Source organism: Phaseolus vulgaris, chromosome 5, assembly GCF_000499845.2.
Source record: "Phaseolus vulgaris cultivar G19833 chromosome 5, P. vulgaris v2.0, whole genome shotgun sequence".
NCBI classification, from domain to species: domain Eukaryota; kingdom Viridiplantae; phylum Streptophyta; class Magnoliopsida; order Fabales; family Fabaceae; genus Phaseolus; species Phaseolus vulgaris.
This window is the reverse complement of record NC_023755.2, coordinates 6,705,079-6,728,640: the sequence shown is the minus strand read 5'-3', so window position 1 is coordinate 6,728,640 and position 23,562 is coordinate 6,705,079. Positions and strand designations below refer to the sequence as shown.

Sequence of the window (23,562 nt, the reverse complement as noted above, 5' to 3'; positions counted from 1 at the left end):
GAATTTTTCAGTATTTGAATAAGGAATGTTTGTCCTACATTTTTCATTGTAGCTTGAATCATTGCCTCTTGTCTTGCAAAGAATTTATCCGAAGAGGTAAGAACTCGTACCAATTCAAAGATAAGGTTAATTCTATAAGATGGGATTTGAAGTGATAAAGAGAGACATTCATCTCTTGAGTTTAGTAATAAGTACCTAATGTATCTTCAAGCTAAGTACATAAAACTCCTATAGGATATACAATAATAAAGTTGTTTTTACCAGTTTCACGCTTAACCGAGTGGATATGAAATACAATCACTTTGAACGTATTTATGTGTATGATAAACTTCTATTAGTATGCATCACAAAGAGATTTGTTATGACCTAGTGTTTGTGTATTGTCTTTGGTGTAGAGTTTTTCAACATATATTTTTTAATTTACGATGGCATTGTTATAGTCCTTTCGTTGAGTAAAGGGGCATGGTTAATTTGTTCAACTATGATGACCATATATACTCTTAAAGAGTAGGTTATGCGTGTTTCAAAATCTTTGAATATTACAAAGTGGACTTTAAGCCTAATTCAACCCCATAAAACCGGCTCATGGGGATTGCGGTTTGCACCCACTTATATACAATGAAATACTCTAATCTCTAGTCGATGTGGGATCTCCAACATTGAAGTTTATGAGATTGCTCTTTCAAACTTGTAGACAATTTTCTTGTGCATCCAAAATAATAAGTCATTTGTTGAGATCTTGATCGTTTAACACTTCATACTCTTGTTATTTCATGTTGATTCATTTTATGCTTCTTTGTAAGATGTCCAAACCTTGGGTTATGATGAGGTTCAACTTTTAGAATTAGGGATTAGATTTATCAAACAAAACTAGAAAGGGTGAAGTTCATGTTGGTCTTCCTTAAGTTCTTAATTTTGGTAAAACACTCAGTCTTTAGGGTCAAAAATAGTCGCATGCTTCATGGTTCTAGAAGTTACTTAGGGCAAGAAACTTTACCTATCCCACTAAACCAAACACTTTGCCCAAAATGTACCCAACACGCTCTAGAATTTTGAACCACTAAGGAATGTTTATATGATATGAGATGGTTTTTCTTTGAAAGATAAAAGTTGAAATTAAGACGACGATTATGTTTCCTTTGGCAAATCGAATTGGACATAAACATGGCATTGTGCATCCTTAATTGCAATTGACCATTTTTCTGTGTTGAGATGCTTCGATTATTGTGTATTAAATGTTTTGTCATTTTACCATAAATACCCTTTAATGCATCTTATATTTCCTAATGATTACTTCATTGAATTATTTCTCTGTACAAATTTCAACAAACACATTAGTACTACACAAATGATTTCATTTTCTTGTCAAACTCATTTAAATAAGTTTTTGCATTATCAATACAAACAAAGGATCTAATAGTTCAAACGATTATGATTTCATCTAAGGGCATTTGATTACATATGGGGACATACACTTTGTGTCCTTTGTGTATTCCTATCATCCAACGGTGATCGTCAATATTTGTTTGTGGCCACCTCTTATGCATCATTTCTGCAATAGAAATAATGAATTCTTTGGTACCTAGATTTTCCCGAGTCCTTTCTTATAGCATTAGTAGACTTTCCCTTGTGTCTACACTTGAAACTAAAGTGTCCATGTTTACTATAATGAGAAAAAGGAGCTCCTTAATATTTTAAAAAACATTATGACCTTTTCTATTTTAGATATCATAGTCTAAACCAAACTTACCTAACTCATGTGTGGAAATTGAAAATAAAAGATTTAGAGCTTTAGAGCTCTGTCAAAACTTCTCAAAATCATGCTTATAACATGTAATTTTTTATTCAAATATTTTCATTTCCTTTATGTTTGTGTTATAGTATGCTCCAAGACTAATACTTTCTCATTAACTACAGTTTTATCTCTCCTTAAGTTCTTTACTTTACCATAAGCAAGGTTTTAAATTTTTGCTTTGATTTTAAATACTAGTCAGATATAGAATTGTAGCTGTTAAAATGATCCTCACAGAATAGATCATCGTCATTTTCATAATCACACAATGAATTATTTCTGCAGGCTAATTTCTTGCCTTTATCACTAATTGAATTTTTGTCTTATCCTTTCAGGCTGATGGCTCTGGACTTGCTTCATATGTATGAAAATTGTTCACTTATATTACAGTTATTTTATAAATCGTACTCATAATACTTCATGTGTATAAATTCTTTTAATAGTGCATTGCATAAAACTCAACTGGCAAATTGCCCAATTCATTGATTTAATTCATAACTTGCTTGCAGTCGGAAATTAGACAAAAACTACAAATGCAATCTCGCATCGTTCGGAGGAGTGTAATGAATTCAACTTTCCCATAGTTTACATTTGTGTTCATATTTTTGTGTGTATATACTTTAGAGCATAGAAGGCTCAACTGAATAGAGTCCATCCAAATAATCATTCTGAACGCTGTAGGATGTGAAGTGGCTTCAAACAATCACCTCTCTCCCAATTCTTGTGAAGGGTGTGCTGACTGCTGAGGATAGTAAGGATAACCAAAGCTGTATTCATGTGTTCATCCTCTTTCAATATTTTACTAATACCTTCTCTTGAACATGGCAGCAAGGATAGCTATACAAAGTGGTGCAGCTGGAATTATAGTGTCCAACCATGGAGCTAGACAACTTGACTATGTTCCAGCCACCATATCAGCATTAGAAGAGGTACATCAACTTAAGTAACCATCTTAGTCACCATGAAACTTCAACACACTCATTTTAAACTGTTATATGCATTTCTGTTGTGGAAACTTAGGTTGTCAAAGCTGCTGAAGGTCGTCTTCCTGTATTTCTGGATGGTGGAGTTCGTCGTGGAACTGATGTCTTCAAGGCATTGGCACTAGGTGCCTCTGGCATATTTGTGAGTACTTCATTTCTCCTTTTTGGAATGAAACAAAATTCTTAGTCCATTTCATTTCTCTCAAATTTAGGAGGGAATCATAAATTTCTCCAATCTCCATTATATTTTTCATTCTTAATTTTTTTTATCAATCCAAATCGTAGAATGTAATACCATCATATATATTTCATTGCTGATAAAGAAAAAATTCGTATTTCATTCTTTTCCATTCTATTTGTTTCCACCTATACAAACATAACCCAAATAATAACAAATTAATCAACATTATATGTATCCTTATTATAGAATTAGCTATTTGTTTAGTCATTATTTTAAAAAAAATATTAGTTAGGATAACTTCATTAAGCATTAAACTCAAAGTCGTGATTAATTTTGTTTGAAAATTTGAATGACCAATAATTATTTTTTTTAATTATGATTTTAATGTCATTTATAGTATTGCTTTAAAGGTAATTTATAGTATAGATGTTATAAGATAATAGATTTATTGAAAAATCTAATGTGGGACTATATATTAATATTCTATCCTCCATTTAAAAACTGCAATAGTGAAATAAAATATTTTTTATTTTACAATTTGGTATCAGAGCTATACCTAGCATAATTAATAATCTAACACTGTCCCGATTAACAAAAACAACAAACTATGACAATTGGAGCATCCTAATGAAAGTCCTTCTTAAATCTCAAGATTCTATGAAGGTGGTTCAAGAAAGTTTAGAAGAACCAGAAAAAACCACAAGGATACTCGAGGACCCAAAAAAAATGTTGAAACAGACTCGATCAAAAGATAAGGCAACTTTATACACGTTGTATCGAGTTGTTGATGAGTCAATTTTTAAAAGATTGCTAGTGCATCAACTTCAAAGGAAGCTTGGGAAATTTTGGAAAAGGTATTCAAGGGTTTCGTCTGAGTTAAACAAATGTGTCTTCAAACTTTACGAGGTTAGTTGGAGGCCATGAAGATGAATGATTCAGAAGATGTATCTAGTTACATTACTCGTGTGTAAACGGTTGCCAATCACTCCAATGCAGTGGAGGAACTCTTATGGATGCAAGGGTTGTGGAGAAAATTCTTTAGTACTGACTCGATAACTTTGAAAGTGTTGTATGTGCAATTAAAGAGTCATGAAATTTTGAAGGAATGACCATTGATGATCTCATAAGTTCTCTTACAAACAAGAATGACCATCGAGGAATGAAATAAGAAAAAGAAACAAGAAGTCTTAGAGGAATCCTTACAAACAAAGATGACCATCGAGGAAGACAAGGTGATGTATATGCAACATAACCGTGGAAAAGGATGTAGACGCAGAGGTCACGATTTTGGGCGCAACGGAGTTCGTGGTTGTGGACATAACAATGAAGAGAGAAGTTAAACTAACCAACAAAAGTGGCGTGGATGATGCCACGGTCGTGGAAGAGGTGGTCGTTCAAATAATCCAAATGTTGAATGTTACAACTGCAAATATATATATATATATATATATATATATATGAACATTACACAAAGGATTGTTATGCTGAGAAGAAAGTGGAAAAGGCAAAAATTTAGTCGAGAAAGATGAGACAAAAGATGAAGGAATTCTCATGATGGCTAATAAAGGTATCACTCTGGATAGTGACATGGTATAATATTTGGACATTGTTGCTAGTAATCATATGTACGGACACAAACACCTCTTTCTTGATATACAAGAGATATAAGATGAACATGTGTCTTTTGGATACTCAACAAAGATTCCAGTCAAAGACCGGGGAAACATTTTTTTCCCAAAAGGATGGAGAAGAAGATACTATGGAGGACGTCTAATATGCACCTGACTTGAAAAGTAATATTCTTAATATGGGATAATTATTGAAGAATGGATGTTTGGTTTTCATGAAAGACCGAATGTTGCACTTGAGGGACAAAAAGGATAAAGTGCTTGTACATGCGGAGATGTCAAAGAATCGGATGTTCAAACTCAACTTAAAAAATATACAAGAGAGATGTTTGCAAGTCAACATGGAGGAAAAACATGGTTATGGCATTTACGATTTTAACACTTACACTACAATGGGCTAAAAGATGGTCCATGGATTACCGGACATGGACTATATCAACAAATTTTGTGAAGGTTATGTATTTGGTAAGCAAGTAAGGACAAGTTTTAAAAAGAAGGTAGAATATCGTGCAAGGAGATGTCTTGTGTTGGTTCATACTGACATATGTGGCCCAATCACTCCCAAGTCTATTAGTGATAAAATTTATTTCATTACTTTTATTGTCGACTATACAAGGAAAATTTGGGTTTATTTTTTGAAGGAAAAATCAGAAGTATTTGAGGTGTTCAAGAAATTTAAGGCGGTGGTGGAGAAGATAACCAATTTATACATAAAGGCTTTATGGTCAGATAAAGGCCAAGAGTACATGTCAATCCCTTTCCCAAACTATTGTGAGAAGCAAGGTATCAAAAGATTCTTAACAACATATTCACCTCAACAAAATGGCATTATAGAAGAAAAAAACAATATTTTATAGGTTCGATCCATCTTAAAGAGCAAAAGCATGCCGAAGGAATTTTAGGCAGAAGTCGTGCAATGTGTTGTATATATGCAAAAACGATGTTCCCGTACAAAATTAGTGAATCAAACACCACAAGAAGTCTGGAGCGGTCATAGACCAACAGTATCACACCTTAAAGTGTTTGGTAGCGTGGACTAAGCACATGTACCAAATCCAAGAAGAACCAAACTTGATGATAAGATTAAGAAATATGTGCTAAATTGGGTATGACGAGAAGACAAAGGCTTTTAAGTTGTTTGATCCCATTGATAAAAACATGATTGTGAGTCAAGATGTACAAGTGAATGAATAAAGCACGTGGGTCTGGAAGAATCAAATGGAGGTAAAACAAGGAGAGTCATTGAGTGTTGCACCAATAAATACGCCAATAATTTCTCCAGATCATGAGGAAGAAGAAGAGCCACACCAACCTAAGATGCAGAGCCTACAAGACCTATATGACTCAACTGATGAAGTGCATTTGATTTTCTTATTACAGATTCAGACACCATTGAATTTGAGGAAGCAGTAAGAGACAAGAAATGGAAAGTTGCAATGGATGAAGAGATAAAAGCAATTGAAAGAAATGGAACGTGGGACTTGGTAGAGTTTCGAAAAGGATATAAACCCATAGGTGTAAAATGTTTGTACAAGAAAAAGATGAATCCCCAAAGGAAGATTGAAAGGTACAAGGCACGCCTAGTTGCAAAAGGGTACAAACAAAAGGCAAAAATGGAGACAATTCAACTTCTTTTGTCTCTTATTGCTCAACTTGAGTGACCAATCTATCAAATAGATGTGAAATCCGCATTTTTAAATGGAGTCCTTGAAGAATACATTTATGTAGACCAATCGCTTGGGTACAAGAAATCTAGAAAGGAGAGTAAAGTGTTGAAGTTGAAGAAAACATTATATGGTTTAAAGTAAGCGCCACGTGCTTGGAACACCCGAATTGATACTTACTTCAAAAGAATAAATTTTTACAATGTCCTTATGAGCATGCACGGTATGTAAAGAAAGTATAAGGTAATTTATTTTTTGTTTCTCTTTATGTTGATGATCTTATTTTCATGGGGAATAATGAGAAGATAGTTGAATATTTTAAAGAAGTTATCAAGTGAGAGTTTGAAATGACAAACTTAGGATTGATGAAGTATTTTCTTGGCCTTGAAATTAAAGAAGGAGATTTGGAATTTTTGTGTCTCAAGAAGCATATGCGAAGGATATTTTGAAGAAAAGCAAGATGGAAGATTGTAATTCGGTAACAACGCCACTGAAGCTCAGTATGAAATTCTCTAAATTTGAGGGAGGAGACCAAGTGAATACCGCAGTTTAGTTTAGTAGGGAGACTATGACATCTCACATGTACAAGGTCAGAAATTACGTATAGTGTTGGCATAGTAAGTTGATTCATGGAGGATCCAAGATGCTTGCACCTAAAAGCTATTAAAAGAATTCTTCAATACATTCAAGGAACAAAATCACTTGGGCTATTCTACTCAAAGACAAATGAATTTAAGTTGGTTGGATACTCTGATAGTGATTGGTGTGGAGATGTAGATGATTAGAAACGTACGGTAGGATATGTGTTCTACGTGGGGAATACAAAACTTTCACATGGCTGTCAAAGAAGTTGCCAATTGTAACTTTTTCAACATGTGAGGTGGAATATGTTGCAACATATTGGTGTCTGTGTCACACGATTTGGTTAAGAAATTTATTATGTGGGTTAAATTGGCAACAATTTGAGGCAATCAAAATATGAGTAGATAGAAAATCAGCTATTGAATTGGAAAAGAATCCTATTTATCATGAGAGGAGTAAGCATATTGATGCTTATTTTCATTTTATTAGTAGGGAATATCGAAAGAATGGAGAAGTAAAAATAATGCATGTTGCAAGGTATGACCAAGTAGCAGACATTTTGACAAAGACTTTGCCAACAACTCTGTTTGAAAAATAAAAATTGAAAGAGATGATTAGAATGAAAAATATGAAAGGTTTGAGTTTAAGGGAGGAATTTGTTAAGCATTAAACTCAAAGTCGTCATTAGTTTTGTTTGGAAATTTAAATGGTCAATAATTATTACTTTTAATTCTGATTTTTAATGTCATTTATAGTATTGCTTTAAATGTAATTTATAATATAGATGTTATGAGAGAACAGATGAATTGAAAAGTCTAATACGAGACTATATAGTAATATTCTATTCTCCATTTAAAAAAAAATCAGCAGTGAAATAAAATATATTTTATGTTCACAAAGTTGTATATAGTATTGGAACAACATATCACTAAAAAAAATATAATATTAGATAACAACCATACACCATTAGAAGGTGTTTTTTTTTTTATATTAGCAATAAAACCAAACTTATCTTTTATACTAAAATTTGTAATTTTATCATAAAAAAATATGAAATAAGGTTAATATTTAAAGTAAGGATCATAAAAATTGTTTAGTTTTCATTTTTTTATGGGCACTAATGTTTCAACACAATATTTAATATTTGAATGCAAACTTTGATTACTACGTAAGATTCATGCAGGAGCACTAAATAATGTGAATCAGTATGGGACAAAAAAAATAAAACAGAGGTTATTAGTGGTATTAATATGTTATCATAAGCATACAAATTGTGGCAACAACTAACAAGCTTTGTTTTATATTAGATTGGACGCCCTGTGGTGTTCTCCTTGGCTGCTGAAGGAGAGGTTGGTGTAAGAAAAGTGTTGCAGATGCTACATGAAGAGTTTGAGCTAACCATGGCTTTGAGTGGTTGTCGTTCACTAAAGGAAATCATTCGTGATCACATTGTGGCTGATTGGGACCAGCCTCGCACTCATCCTCACACCCGTGCGTTATTGTGAAAAACTTGTTCCTTAATTCAGTCAAGTTTGTATTAAACATTAAACTCAAAACCATCAGTTATATTTTAATTGTCATTTATAGCATAACATTTATGAGACTATATATTGATATCATACTCTCCATTTGAAAATACAACAATGAAATAAAAGTATATTCTCTATTCACAAATTGGTATCAGAGCTGCTATGGTAAGTGTAACCAATAATCTGTCACTACCTCAACTAACAAAGATGGCGAATTGTGAAAATTGGGTCATCCAAATGAAAGCCCTTTGGGAGGTGGTTCAAAAAGGTTTTGAAGAACCGGAAAATACCATAGGATACTCAACGACCCAAAATAAAACATTGAAAGAGACACAATCAAAAGATAAGGCACCTTTGTACATGTTGTATCGAGTTGTTGATGAGTCACTTTTTGAGAAGATTGGTAGTGCCTCAACTTAAAAAAAACATGGGACATTTTGGAAAAAGGTGTTCAAGGGTTTCGTTCGAGTTAAACAAACGTGTCTTCAAACTCTACAAGGTGAGTTAGAGGTCATGAAAATGATGTATTCGCAAGTTGTATCTAGTTACATTACTCGTGTGCAAACGATAGCCAGAAAAATTCAAAAGCAATGGAGAAACTCTCACGAATGAAAGGTTCATGGAGAAAATTCTTCAATCTTTGACCGATGACTTTTAAAATGTTGTATATGCAATCGAGGAATCAAGAAATTTTGAAGAAATGGCAATTGGTGACCTCGCGGGTTCTCTTGAAGGACACGAACAATTAAAGAAGAAAAGGAAATAAGAAGTCTTAGAGGAAACCATACAAATAAAAATGACCATCAATGAAGACAACGTGATGTATGCGCAACATAACCAAAGGGGCGATTTTGGAAACAACAATGAAGAGATGATGGTTCTTCAAATCGTCCAAATGTTGAATGTTACAACTGTGAAAAATATGGACATTACGCAAATGATTGTTATGCCAAGAAAAAAGTGGAAGAAAGCGCAAATTTAGTTGAGGAAGATGAGACAAAAGATAAAGGAATTATGAGGATGGCCAATGAAGGCATCACTCTAAATAGTGACATGGTATGGTATGTTGCTAGTAATCATATGTACGGGCACAAACACCTCTTTATTGTTATAGAAGAGATAGAAGATGGACATGTGTCTTTTGGAGACTCAACTAAGGTTCTAGTCAAAGGTCGGGGAAAATATGATTTTCCCAAAATGATGGAAAAGAAGGTACTATGGAGGACATTTATTTTGTAACTGACTTGAAAAGTAATATTCTTAATATGGGATAATTATTGGAGAAAGGTTGTTTGGTTTTCATAAAAGACCGAATTTGCTCTTGAAGGACAAAATTGGACGAGTGCTCGCACACGTGGAGATGACAAAGAATCAAATGTTCAAACTCAACTTAAAGAATATCTTGTCAGAGAAGTCCTCTGTGATGCAAAAATTGAGCTTGATGGTTTAAGAGTGAAATTAAGTAGCTAGGAAGAATTTTTCGATTTACTGAATAATGAAAAGCACAATCTTTTTTAATAAAAGGAGTGTCCTGGTATCTGAATTGGAGAGTGTTGAAGCAAAACTAGGTAACATGGAAAGAAGGTTTACAAAATTGGAAGAAAAATATGTTGATATGGGGAAAGACAAAGAAAGTAAAGTCAGTCAAGTAGAAGAGGTCCATTTTCTGTTTTTGGCACAAAAAGAGAAGGAAAATGAATTACAATCCAAATTTAAAGCCCTTGAAGCTATCAACAAATTGAGGAGAAACCAAAGACCAATGAACCATAGGCCAATGACAAGTATCTGCCATCTTTTGTTATTGTTGATGAGAGTGGGAACTTGTTGGTCCAATAGTCGATGGTGATGTTATTGTTACATTAAATTTTTGAGCTAATCATATCATGATTGCGAAGTCTCTTGAATATGAAAATTTTGACAAATTTGATAAAGTTTATGTTCTAAAAAGTCTAGTATGTTGGAATGCTTCAATATCTTCGTCACATGATAGCGAGGAAGAATGATGGAGGACCGTCTTCACTTCCAAGCCACCATACACTCAGCTAAGAGTAGAAGGCCAACCACAAAAAAATGCAGAAGAAATCTCTGCCTTAGCTTGTACAAATTTTCAAAAGTAGAGTAGTATTTTCTTTTGGCTTTGTATTTCTAAAATAGGTTAAAAAAAAATCAAAGCACTCTATAAACCTTCACTGGTTATCCTCTAAACTCCTAACGTTCAACCGAGAGTGGATATGAAATACAATAACTCCTTGTCAAGATTCTAACTTCACACAAATGTGAAAGATTATACAAGTTAAGCAAACTCTTTTACAAGCCATCTAGTGCATGAAGCTTCATAAACAAAAGAAGCTTTTTAAAGAAGAAAAAAATAAAGCTTTTGCACGTATTTATGTGCACGATAAGCTTTTATTAGTAGGTGTCAAAGATATTCGTGTTGACCTAGTGTTTATGTGTTGTAGATCTTTTCAACGTATATGTTTGAATTTAGGATGACACTATTATACTTCTTTCATTGAGTAAAGGGGCATGGTTAATTTGGGCCACTATGATGACCATATATATATATAGTCCTAATGGTAAGGTAGGCTGTGTGTGTTTAAGAATCTTTAAGGTTTGTGAGTTTGCTCTTTTAAACTTGTAGAAAATTTTCTTGTACATCCACAAAACTTCATATGGGTTTGAACCCTACTAATAGGTCTACTAGAGACCAGAAATTGTATAAAAAAAGAACAAAAGAAACATTTTTCTCTTTTCATGGAAATACTATTGAATTCATGTGTTGAGATCTGGACCGTTTAACATTTCATGCTCTTATCATTTCTTGTTGAGAAATTTGATGCTTCATTAAAAGATTTTCAACCTTGGGTTATGATGAGGTTCAACTTTAAGAATTAGGGATTGTAATTATAAAAAAAAAGTAGAAAGGTTGAAATTCTTAGTGGTTTTCCTTAAGTTCTTAATTCCATTTGGTAAACAAATGGTTCTAAAATGTCTTTAGGCCAAAACTAGTCATATGCTTCATGGTTCTAAAATTTCCTTATTAGGAAACTTTACCCATCCCACTAAACTTAACACTTTGCCTAGAGAATACCTAGCACGCTCAAAGTTTGAACCCCTTAGGAATGCTTTTGTGATATGAGATGATTTTTATTTGAAAGATGAAAGTTGAAATCGAGACGATGGTTATGTTTCCTTTGGTGACTTGGACGTAAACATGGCATTGTGCATCCTTCATTTCAATCAACCGTTTTTCTACGTTGAGATGCTTTGATTATTGTACATTAAAGGTTTTGTCATTTCACCATAAATGCCCTTTAATGCATGATATTTCCTAATGATTACTTAACAGGTTGTTACTTTGTACAAACTTCAACAAACACATTAGTACCACACAAATGATTTCATTGTTTGGTCAAAGTCATTTAAATAAGTTTTTGCATTATCAATACAAATAAAGGATCTAACATTTCAGAGGATTATGATTTCATCTAAAGGCATTTGATTACATTTGGGAAAATACATTTTTTGTCCTTTGTGTATTCCTATCATCCAATGGTGATTGTCAATCTTTGTTTGTTGCCACCTCTTGTTCATAATTCCTACAATAGAAATAATGAATTCCTTTGGTACCAATATTTTCTTCGGCCCTTTATTATAGCATTAAAAGACTTTCCCTTGTGTCTACACTTGACACTAAAGTATCCATGTTTACTACAATGTGAAAAATGAGCTCCTTAATCTTTTCAAAAACATATGTAATGATCTTTTCTATTTTGGATATCATAGTCTAAACCAAACTTATCTAACTTATGTGTGGAAGTTGAAAAAGAAGATTTAGAGATTTAGAGCATTGTGAAAACTTCTCAAAATCATGCTTACAACATGTAATTTTTTCCTCCAATATTTTCATTTTTCTACATCTAACGCTATAGTCTGTTCCAAGACTAATACTTTTTCATTTAATTGCAATTTTTCTCTATTAAGTCCTAAATTTTTCAAGAAGTAGGGGTTTAAATTTTTTCTTTAATTTAAAATACTAGTTAGATATAGAATTATAGTTGTTAAGAATATCCTCATAGGAGAGATCATCGCCATTTTCGTCATCAAACAATAAGCATGAAGAATCAGAGGCTGGAAAAATATCAGAGAAGGGGTTAGAATTTACCTTTTCGTCTATGTCAACTATTCGACATAGATTTATCTTCTCTTCTTTTGACTTAAAGTCAGAACTTGAGTTTGACTGACCCCCTATATTTTCCTTATAGTTGATCTCTAAGGAGTCCATTTCTCCTTGCAAATCTTCTTATATTCTTCTTTTGATAGAGTGCAAATTAAATTATACCTAGCTTGTCATTGATTTGCATTTAATAAACTTTTGTTCATTCTTCCTTTGGGATCTTGATCTCTATATCTCCTTTGGCTATTATATACCATAATCGATATCGTCTAAACATGATGTACATTTCCATCCTGTCTTTGCAATAGAAGTAGTATTCTCCCAAGAATACTAGAGGCCTTGCAATGGATACTCTCATAGTTATCATTTATTGTGTCATGCAAAGTAAAAATGATAAACAGAAAGATAAATACACAACAGACTATGTTTAGTTTTTAATCAAAAAAATTGAGTTCCATTGAGCAAACTAATGTTGCAAAGTAAAAACAGTTTTCTTTGGGCTTGTAGTCATTCTTGGCTAACCCCTTGAGTATTATTTGAGCTTATAACTACTCTTGGCTAACTCCTTGAGTATTTTTTTTACCGTAATCAGTCTTAGCTAAAACAAGTATTCTTTGGACCAAATCACTCCTGACTAAAACAAGTAATTTTTTTATAATGTATTGCTCTTGGTTAAAATGGGTGTTCTTTGGAACATGACCACTCATTGCTAAAATTGAGTAATATTTGAACAACAACCATTCCTGACTAATAACTAAGTATTCTTTGTTGAACAACCACTCCTAACAAAGATAAATAAGTTATTTGAATAGTGATCATTAGATCAATGAGTTGCTCACTAGAAAGGGATATTGTCTTTCGACGTATACAATGTATATGCACTCTTTTGTAGTTTTTTAAGTGAACGAGAATAATGTTCCTTATGAAATTTTTGGGGCACAAAATATTTGGACAAACTTTCAGCACTATGCAATGTGGTCTTTCATGTTCTTCTTCTTAATGAATGACTTTAAATAAGCAATGAAGAATATAGTTGTTCCAAATCCATTTCAGACCATTAAGTAGCTTCAATTCACTTGAATGTTGTTCTTGCAACTAATGAACTTGATTGTGAAGAATGAATTAAATGCATTTCATGCAACATTACTTGCTCTTTTTTACTTCACACAACATCCTTGATAGTTGAAAGTATTTATATCCCTAGGTTGCATATCCTTTTACATAAAAACATGGTAAAAATGCACACCGTACAAGGAAAATGATTGGACTACAGTTGACATATGTTTATATTGGGGATTTGTTGAAGAAAGTAGTTTTAGCTCTTCATTCAAGAGATCATTCATGTAACTTATGTTTAAATGGATCTTCTTGGAAAATGAAATCAATTGATATTCCATCCAACATATAATAAACATATAAAAATTTGTGTAGTACGAGGTTAACTTAGATATATGTGTGTATTATTTGAGCATATCCATGCTCTATTAGATGTAAAAGAAGACAACATAGTGTTGTATCATCTGACAAACAAAACACTTGAGTCTTACATTATTTGTTGCGGAACTAAAAACTATTGTATCATAGACGAAGCATGACCATATTTTGCACTTAGTTGTTTTCAACACTTAATCAAAATCACAAGTGTTGGACTTTTTCGTAGCACAATACTTCTCAACAATCAAGCTCATCAGATGATAAAAGAAAAGTGAAGATATTTAAATGAGTTCAAAGCTACTCAACGACCAAAAAAAGGATTGTAATAGCTACAATTTTCAAGTGCCCATATAAAGATATTCTTTGATGAGAAGAATAAGAAGTTATGTCATTATTTGTAAGTGCAAAAGTGCTGCCAAATTTGCTTTGTGCCTTTAGAAGAACATTGTTTGTGTTCATTAGAAAACTAGGAGAGAGTGTTTATCCTTGTAATCATCAAAAAAATGCATTCCTAATAAACAAAACCTATGATATTTTTATCACATCTTAAGACTATCTTTTGTATTAGCCAAGAGTGAGTGTGATTCAAACAATACTTAATTTTAGACAAAAGTGATTGTGGTTCAAACAATATTCACTTTTAGCCAAGAGTGGGTGTGATTCAAACAATACTCAATTTTAGCCCAGAGTGGTTGTGTTTCAAAGATTACTAAATTTTAGATAGGAGTGGTTGCAATTCAAACAATACTCAGTTTTAGCCAGGAGTCGTTGCATTTCAAAGAATAATAAATTTTAGCCAAAAGTGACTTAGTTCTAAAAAATACTTGGGTTTTTAGCTAGGAGTGGCTGAGTCAAAAAATACTTGGGTTTTAGTAAAGAGTACTTGAGTTCAAATAGTACTTGCTTTGTACTTCATAGTATTAGTCCGCTTAGTGGAACTTGATTTGTTAGTAAAAATTTGAACATAGTCTACGCTATCAAATAAACTAATATAAAAATATTGAATAATCTTTCTTTCCTTAATATATTACACTGATTGTTATTTCAGTTATGTTGATTAAAGAATAAGAGTTTTCTCAAAAATATTTTTTAGAACTCATTGATAGATCGTTTCTCATACACATTGTTGTTTGACTATAAACTATTAGATGATTCTTTGAAAAAATGTTTTAAAAAGATTTTAAAAACAAAATTCAACCATCTTTTCGTGTATTTTCCTGTTTTCTATAAATACTCTATTGTATTTTGTATCATTAGTTTGTCCTATAAAATTTGATTATTTGAACAAGAACTAAATGTAGTTAGTGTTATTGATGAACAATATGAAAATATCCAATATAAATTCTTCTTTTCCTTAAACTTATTTAAATTACATATTACTAAAACAAAAGAAGGAGAATATTTTTAACATAATTTTTAAAAATGTTTTTATAGATCGTTTGTCATATTAAAAACTTGCATCTATCAACACAATTTAAAATAAAAAAAAATTGACACTTAGTTCAACATTCCTATTCCTATGTATTTGATATGTTATTTATAATTATGACTAGTTATAGTTTTTTCATGTTTAAAACATATGTATTTGTGATAAAAAAAAATTTAGTGATTTTATTTCCACTGTTCATAATTATGATACTTATTGTTAAATAAGAAAAGAGAAATCATAAATGTGATTTTGGCAATTGATAAAAAGTGTCAAAGTATAATTTTGAACATAGATTTTTTAGTGTTATTTGATAACCAGTCGTGCTTTATAGTGATAAATGTAACCATCAAATCCTATTTTAAGAGGATACCACCATTGTGTCATCCATTTTCATCCAGATATTTAAAACTTTGTTCCTAATAAAATAAGTAAAAAATGTTTAAAAAATATATAATTGAAAAAAATATATATCTTCTTTTAAAGTTTGTTCTCTTTTGAAGAAAATAAAAATGGGTCAAGAGGATGCTAGTTTTGAAAATAAAGAGAGAAAAGAGAAAATTAAAATTAAAAATATCCTATTTTACTCTTCATCCCCATTATTTCTCTTCGCGCAACCCCTAACTCATCTAGCTCATTACTCTTCGCACCCCCTGTTTCACTTCGTGACCCCTAGCCCATCTCACTTATTACTCTTTACACACCCTTATTCCTCTATGTGCACCCCTAACTCATCTCGCTTATTACTCTTCGTAGCCCCATTTTTCTCTCAGATTTCCCCTCTCTCTCAATAGCTTTCAGTTTTTCTGCCCACCTATCTTGATACAACTCTTGATATCAACACACCCTTACTAACAAGACTTCTCCCACTCTTCCTCACACACAGATTCTCTCATTCTCACTTCATTCTTCTCCAACCTCACACTCAAGATTCACTCTCATCCTCTTTCATTCACACATCCGCCGTCCACTCCAACGCTTAATCGTTTGCACCTCCAACCATCCCAACAGCTCATCCAGCATCGCTCAATGATGAAATGATGTGTTTCTTTTATTTGGGTTGCATATATGTGTATTGGGCCGCTCATCAGCTTTAGGCCCATTTCCATTTCATTTTGTTTTTTTCGAGTGTTTTATATCAACACTGCCAGAGAATCTGTAATTGGGATTTTGACAAAATAATAAAAGATTCTTTCTATCTTTCTCTCGCTTATTCTCTGCCTCTGTTTCTCTAATCCCTTCTCATCTTCTAGGGTTCCTTTCCCTATCACTCTACCTCTGTTCTTTGTTTTTTGCCTTCTGTTTTTGGTTGATTTCTTGTATTGCAGAGAGAATCCTAGCAGAACCGCACCGCCGCATCACCACTACAGGAAACACCACTCTCTATGGCCTCTTCTATTATGGTATCAGAGCTCTTCATTTGAAGAGCTCTGCTATGCACTCTGATATTGTTTTCATTCTGGTTTTAGTTCTTGATTCTTTTTTTTATATATTCCTCTTGTTTTCTTGGTTTTCAATCGTACCTTTTCTTTCCTCTCCTTTTTTCTGTTTTTTTTTTCGTCACATTGTGTTTGAAGTTTTGTTCTTCTTTGCTCCGCAGTCATGGCAGAAGCGGCGAAAGAGACATCTGACGAAACCTATCTTTCTCTACATCTTAATGAGAATCCTGGAATCAGCTTGGTATCACCCGTTCTGGATTCGACAAACTATCATTCCTGGAGGAGGTCAGTCATGACGGCCTTGAGTGCGAAAAATAAACTAGAGTTTGTTCTGGGCACGCATCCCTGCCCAGCTAAGAATCATTCTACTTATGCCGCGTGGAACCGCTGTAATAACATGGTGGTATCGTGGCTGGTGCATTCCGTCTCAGTCCCGATAAGGAAGAGCATTATTTGGATGGATTCAACTGTTGATGTGTGGAACAATCTCAAAACTAGGTATTCCCAAGGTAGTCTTTCTAGAATTTCTAATCTGCAAATGGAAGCTGCTACCCTTTGTCAGGGAGACCAATCTATCACTGATTACTTTACTAAACTTCGCATTATTTGGGATGAAATTGAGAATTTTAGACCTAACCCGATATGTGCTTGTAAGACAAATTGTTCTTGTTATTGTGTTGTTATGACTCTTCTGAATCAGAGGAAGCTTGAAGATCAGGCAACGCAGTTTCTCAGAGGGTTAAATGAGCAGTATCACAATATCAAGTCTCACGTTCTATTGATGGAACCTATCCCTCCCATATCAAAGATTTTTTCTCTGGTGGTACAACAAGAACATCATTTGGTTAGTAATACTTTGGTCACTAGTATCAACAATGTTGTTAGCAATATTAGTATCAACCGCAACCCTGGTTCTGCTAGTTCTGCCTCTGTTATCTGTAACTTTTGTGGTAAGATAGGGCACACTGAAAAAGTTTGTTTTCGAAAGAATGGATTTCCAAATAAAGACAGTAGAATATACAAAAATAACAGTAATAAGAAAATCTGCACTCATTGTGGCATAAGTGGTCATACTGTTGAGAGTTGCTACAAGAAACATGGTTATCCTCCTGGATATAAATTTTCCAATGGTGGAAAACCCAGTCAAATTAATAGTATTGTGTCTACTGATGATGTTTCTTCTGAAAATTGTCTAAAAGGACAGGAAGAGGGCAACATTACCCTCACTCCCTTGCAGTACCAGATCCTTTCCGACATATTCAAGCAAAATAAGAGTGTTGTTGATAACAAAAGCAAGATCAATCCGGCACAAGTGAATCAAGTGGGATCTCTCTCCACCCATTCAGCTCACCAAGTGACGGATCAATCTAATTCTTCAACAGGTAATCTCCCTCTCAAAATTAATTCTTACTGGGTCTTAGACTCAGGAGCTACTGATCATGTATGTGTTTCTTTATCTAATTTTGCCTCATATAAATCTATTAAACCTGTCCCTATAAATCTGCCAAATGGCCATCATGTTTTGGCTAAATACTCTGTCACTGTTGTCTTTAGTAAAAGGTTTTACTTAAGAAATGTCTTGTATGTACCTCACTTTGCTTTTAATTTGATATCTGTCTCAAAAATTACTTCTGACTTGGATTACAGATTAATTTTCTCTTCAAATAAATGTGAAATACAGGACAATGTTACCAACGAGAGGATTGGTACAGTTAAGACCACAGATGACCTGTATATTCTTGATTCTGCTGTTGTTTGTAATTCTAGGCTCAAAATTGTTGCCTCTTCTTACAGTACCACTGATAAAGACCATAATCTGTGGCACAATAGAATGGGTCATATTTCTGATGAAAGATTACTTGTTTTGAGAACTCAATTTCCGTTTATTACTGCTGACAAAACCCATGTATGTGATACTTGCCATAGAGCAAAACAAAAGAGATTGTGCTTTCCTTTGAGTAGTTCTCGTACTAATTGCTGTTTTGAATTACTTCATATGGATATTTGGGGTCCATGTTCTATTTCTTCTATGTATGGTCATGAATATTTTTTAACTATTGTTGATGATTTTTCACGTTTTACTTGGCTTATTCCCATGGTCACTAAATCTGAAACTAGAACTCACATTGAAAATTTCATTGCATATGTTAAAAATCAGTTTGAAAACAATGTCAAAATAATTCGTACTGATAATGGACAAGAATTTGCCATGAAATCTTTTTTCTCCTCTAAAGGTATTATTCACCAAACTACTTGTGTTGAGACACCCGAACAAAACGGTGTGGCTAAGAGGAAACATCAGCATATACTAAATGTAACTCGTGCTCTTATTTTTCAAGCAAACTTGCCTCCTATATTTTGGAATTTTGCTACTTTACATGTTTTTTTTATAAACTGCACTCTGACTCCTTTATTAGAGAATAAATCTCCTTATGAGAAACTGCATGCTAAATCATATGATCTAACTGCTCTTCGCGTGTTTGGATGCCTTTGTTATTCTAGTACTATCACTTCTAACAGAAGAAGCTTTGATGCACGTGCTGTTTCTGGAGTGTTCTTGGGTTTCTGGCCTCATACCAAAGGCTATGTTTTTTTAAATCTTAAAAATCACAAAATTGAGGTCTCAAGACATGTAATATTTCATGAACATCAAATTTCCTATAAATTGAATGTTGATAATAATGAAAGACCCAACAACTTATCCCTTCCAATTCCCCATAATTATGTTTTTACTGATGATTTTATTCATGATGATTCTCTTGATAACACTAAGGAAAGTCTGGTGACTGGTAATACTGAATTTATTGGAAATAATGACATTTATGATCAATCTGGTGATTCCTTTGAACCTGATGACCTTGCTAATGAGGCACAATTCACTCCCACTGAAGAATAACCTGATACCACTCTAAGAAGGTCAACCCGTCAGAGGAAAATGCCAATGTACCTACATGATTTTCATACCTCATCCACACATACAAATAATGTAAGTACAAAATACCCTATCTCTAACTTTGTCTCTTATAAATCTTTGTCTACAACTTTTAAAAAATTTGTTTTTTCTGTCTCATCACATATGGAGCCGCAATCCTATGTGGAAGCATCAAAGCACCCATGCTGGCAGCAAGCCATGAAAGAGGAGCTAGAAGCGCTTGAAACCAATCACACATGGGTCATTACTTCTCTCCCTCCAGGTCAGACTGCCATTGGCTGCAGATGGATATATAAAATAAAAAGGAAATTTGATGGTACCATAGAGAGGTACAAAGCCCGTCTTTTTGCCAAGGTCTACACGCAGTTAGAAGGACTTGATTTCCTGGAAACCTTTGCACCCGTTGCCAAGCTCACTACACTTCGCCTGTTACTTGCTCTTGCTGCGGCACAAAATTGGGTATTGAAGCAACTAGACGTCAACAATGCTTTCCTACATGGAGACCTTGTTGAGACTGTCTACATGAAACCTCCACCAGGTCTTCTTCTTCCTAACAACACTCATGTTTGCAAATTACAACGTTCTTTGTATGGGCTTCGACAAGCGGGAAGGCAATGGTATGCAAAACTATCTAATTTTTTGTTGTCTCATAATTATATCTTGTCCACTGCTGATAACTCTCTGTTCTTAAAACATAAAGGCACTAACATCACTGCTCTTCTTGTGTATGTGGATGATATTGTACTCACTGGAAATGATACTGAGGAAATTGCCCGCATTACAAATCTGCTGGACCAACAGTTCAAAGTAAAAAATCTTGGAGACCTCACCTACTTCTTGGGCCTTGAGGTGGCACGCAACTCAACAGGTATTCATCTCTGTCAGAGAAAATATACTCTGGATCTGTTGAATGATGCTGGTATGTTGGACTGTGCACCCATGCCTACTCCTATGCTCCACTCTTCTCGGCTCTCTCCAACCCAAGGTGCTCCCTTGTCTGATACAGACGCATTTGCCTACCGTCGCCTCATTGGTCGTCTTCTCTATCTCACAAACACAAGACCTGATATTACCTTTAGTGTGAACAACCTTAGTCAATTTGTAACTGCACCAACTAAAGACCATCAACAAGCTGTTTTTCGGGTTCTGCGGTATCTAAAATCTGCACCAGGATCGGGTATATTCTTCCTCTCTTCTAATTTCATTAAATTAAAGTGTTTTAGTGATTCTGACTGGGCAACATGTCCTACTACAAGAAAATCCATTACTGGATTTTCAATATTTTTAGGCAACTCTCTCATTGCATGGAAATCCAAGAAGCAGCAAACTATCTCCAGAAGTTCCTCAGAAGCAGAGTACAGGGCCATGGCAGCTACAACATGTGAAATCCAGTGGTTAATGTACCTTCTACAAGATTTTCGGATTACCAGTGCTCAACCTGCAGTTCTCTATTGTGACAACCAATCTACAATCCAAATAGCCAACAATCCAGTCATCCATGAGCGTACCAAACATATAGAGATTGACTGCCATATTGTTCATGAAAAGGTTGCAGCTGGTCTTCTCAAACTTCTTCCCGTTTCCTCCTCCATGCAGGTTGCGGACATCCTAACCAAACCGCTTCCCCACAACATCTTTACCTTATTACATACCAAGCTGGGAATGAAGAACATCTATTCCCAGCTTGAGGGGGGCTGATGAAATGATGTGTTTCTTTTATTTGGGCTGCATATATGTGTATTGGGCCGCTCATCAGCTTTAGGCCCATTTCTGTTTCCTTTTGTTTTTTTCGAGTGTTTTATATCAACACTGCCAGAGAATCTGTAATTGGGATTTTGACAAAATAATAAAAGATTCTTTTTATCTTTCTCTCGCTTATTCTCTGCCTCTGTTTCTCTAATCCCTTCTCATCTTCTAGGGTTCCTTTCCCTATCACTCTACCTCTGTTCTTTGTTTTTTGCCTTCTGTTTTTGGTTGATTTCTTGTGTTGCAGAGAGAATCCTAGCAAAACCGCACCGCCGCATCACCACTATAGGAAACACCACTCTCTATGGCCTCTTCTATTACTCAATGCCGCCACCTAATTATAGCAGCTCCGTCATGTCCTCTACCACCGCTCAAGCAACCAAGACAGAGGCATCAGCTTCCAACCTCACTCTCTCACACGGTTTCTTTTTTTCTCTTTTCTTCACACCCTCACACTCACCTCTGACGTTGGAGGCAAATTGACAAAAATGGTGCAATTTGATAACCCAATTACAAAAATAGGTAAAAGCAGAAAAAAAATAAAAAAATAGGCATTTTGCTACATCAAGTCCCTAATGCAATGTACCAAATTAATTAAACTCATTAATCTTTCATTTTGTCTGGGGTATGGGTCGGGAGTCGGATCAGGATTGGGTAAGTTAATTAACTTAAACGTGTTTGGATTAGGGATTTGTGGGAATTTGAGAGAGTAGATGTGCAAGGTTGGTTGGATTGAGAGATGTTAGAGTGGATTTGTAATGATGGTTTATTGAAGTTTGTGAGTGATCTACTTGTTGTTATGATGGAATTTAGAATTTTTTTAAAAGTGTAAAATGTAAGTTTAAAAATTTACCCTTATTTTAAAAAATATTTTAATAATAAATTATGATATATTTTTGTGTAAATTTGAGTTTACTAAATTTTTGCAAATTATTTTCAATATTTTCATAAAAAAATGAGTTACTAAACATTGAAAGATTGAATGTTGTGATAAAAATAATATTCTCAAAGCATAAAACAATTATATTTAATAAAAAATATGATTTATTTATTTTATAATTCGTCTCTGAGGTAGCATGTGTAAGGGTTTGGTAGTAAATTGCTTAGATCTTACATGGACAACATCTTCAATGAAAAATGAGGGTCACTCGCTCCCCATTCGCGTAAGCACCTCCAAGAATCCAAATAATCTTAGCACCCCCTCTTCAATCCTCTTTGAGAGGTCATGAATAGAAACACTAAATCAAGTTTTGATATCATTTATAATGTTGTTTTCATCAAATATTTTAATATCATCTTCTTTTAGTGACTTATATTCAATAATTTAATTTATTTTTTAATACATTTATTTTAGCATAAATATATGTATACTATTACTTTTTATATATTATATAATCTATATTATCTATACTTTCATTAACATTCATATTATATAATCTAAAAATTTATACATAAACCATACCCATTTTATTTATAATTGTATCAACCCTAAAATATAAGTCACAAACATGATTTAAATTTATTTATTTTATAAATATTTTTAACTTTAACATTAATAGTCAATTTTTTTTAATTTATCACACAACTTACTTTTAACCTAATTTATTTAAAATATTTCATATACATTTTTAATATATTGATTTAAGGTAAGTTTATTTTTTGTGAACAAAATTTTGTTTTAATTCCTCAACTTTAAATATGATTTTCTTAAATCAAACAAAATTAAATTTTTGATATTATTTATAAAATAAAAAATTTCACAACATTTTTATTCATTTCATGTAATTTTAAACAATTTCTAAATTATTGTTTTATACATATTTTTATTTTAAAATATAAATTATCATTTTTTAAAGAAAAAAAATCAACTGCACTTAAGTTGTCAATCTAATATAAAAAATTTTACATTTTATTTGAAGTGAAGTTGACAACCTAGTTGGCGACATTCATTAAAAAAATTAAGTGAGAGATTAATGGGTTTAATTAATTTCAAACATCTCATGGGCGACTTCATGGGTTATCAAATTGCACCATATTAGTCAATTTTTC

General features: G+C 33.3%; 1 protein-coding gene across 1 annotated transcript; it reads left to right on the top strand.

Moving 5' to 3' along the window:
* The first annotated feature begins 585 nt into the window (after positions 1-585).
* Positions 586-8,335, top strand: LOC137833896 (glycolate oxidase 1-like). Its single transcript, XM_068641966.1, has 7 exons — positions 586-597; positions 2,128-2,154; positions 2,302-2,352; positions 2,474-2,543; positions 2,621-2,721; positions 2,813-2,917; positions 8,138-8,335. Exons 1-7 carry the CDS (start codon positions 586-588, stop codon positions 8,333-8,335), a joined length of 564 nt encoding a protein of 187 aa, XP_068498067.1.
* The last annotated feature ends 15,227 nt before the right edge of the window (positions 8,336-23,562 follow it).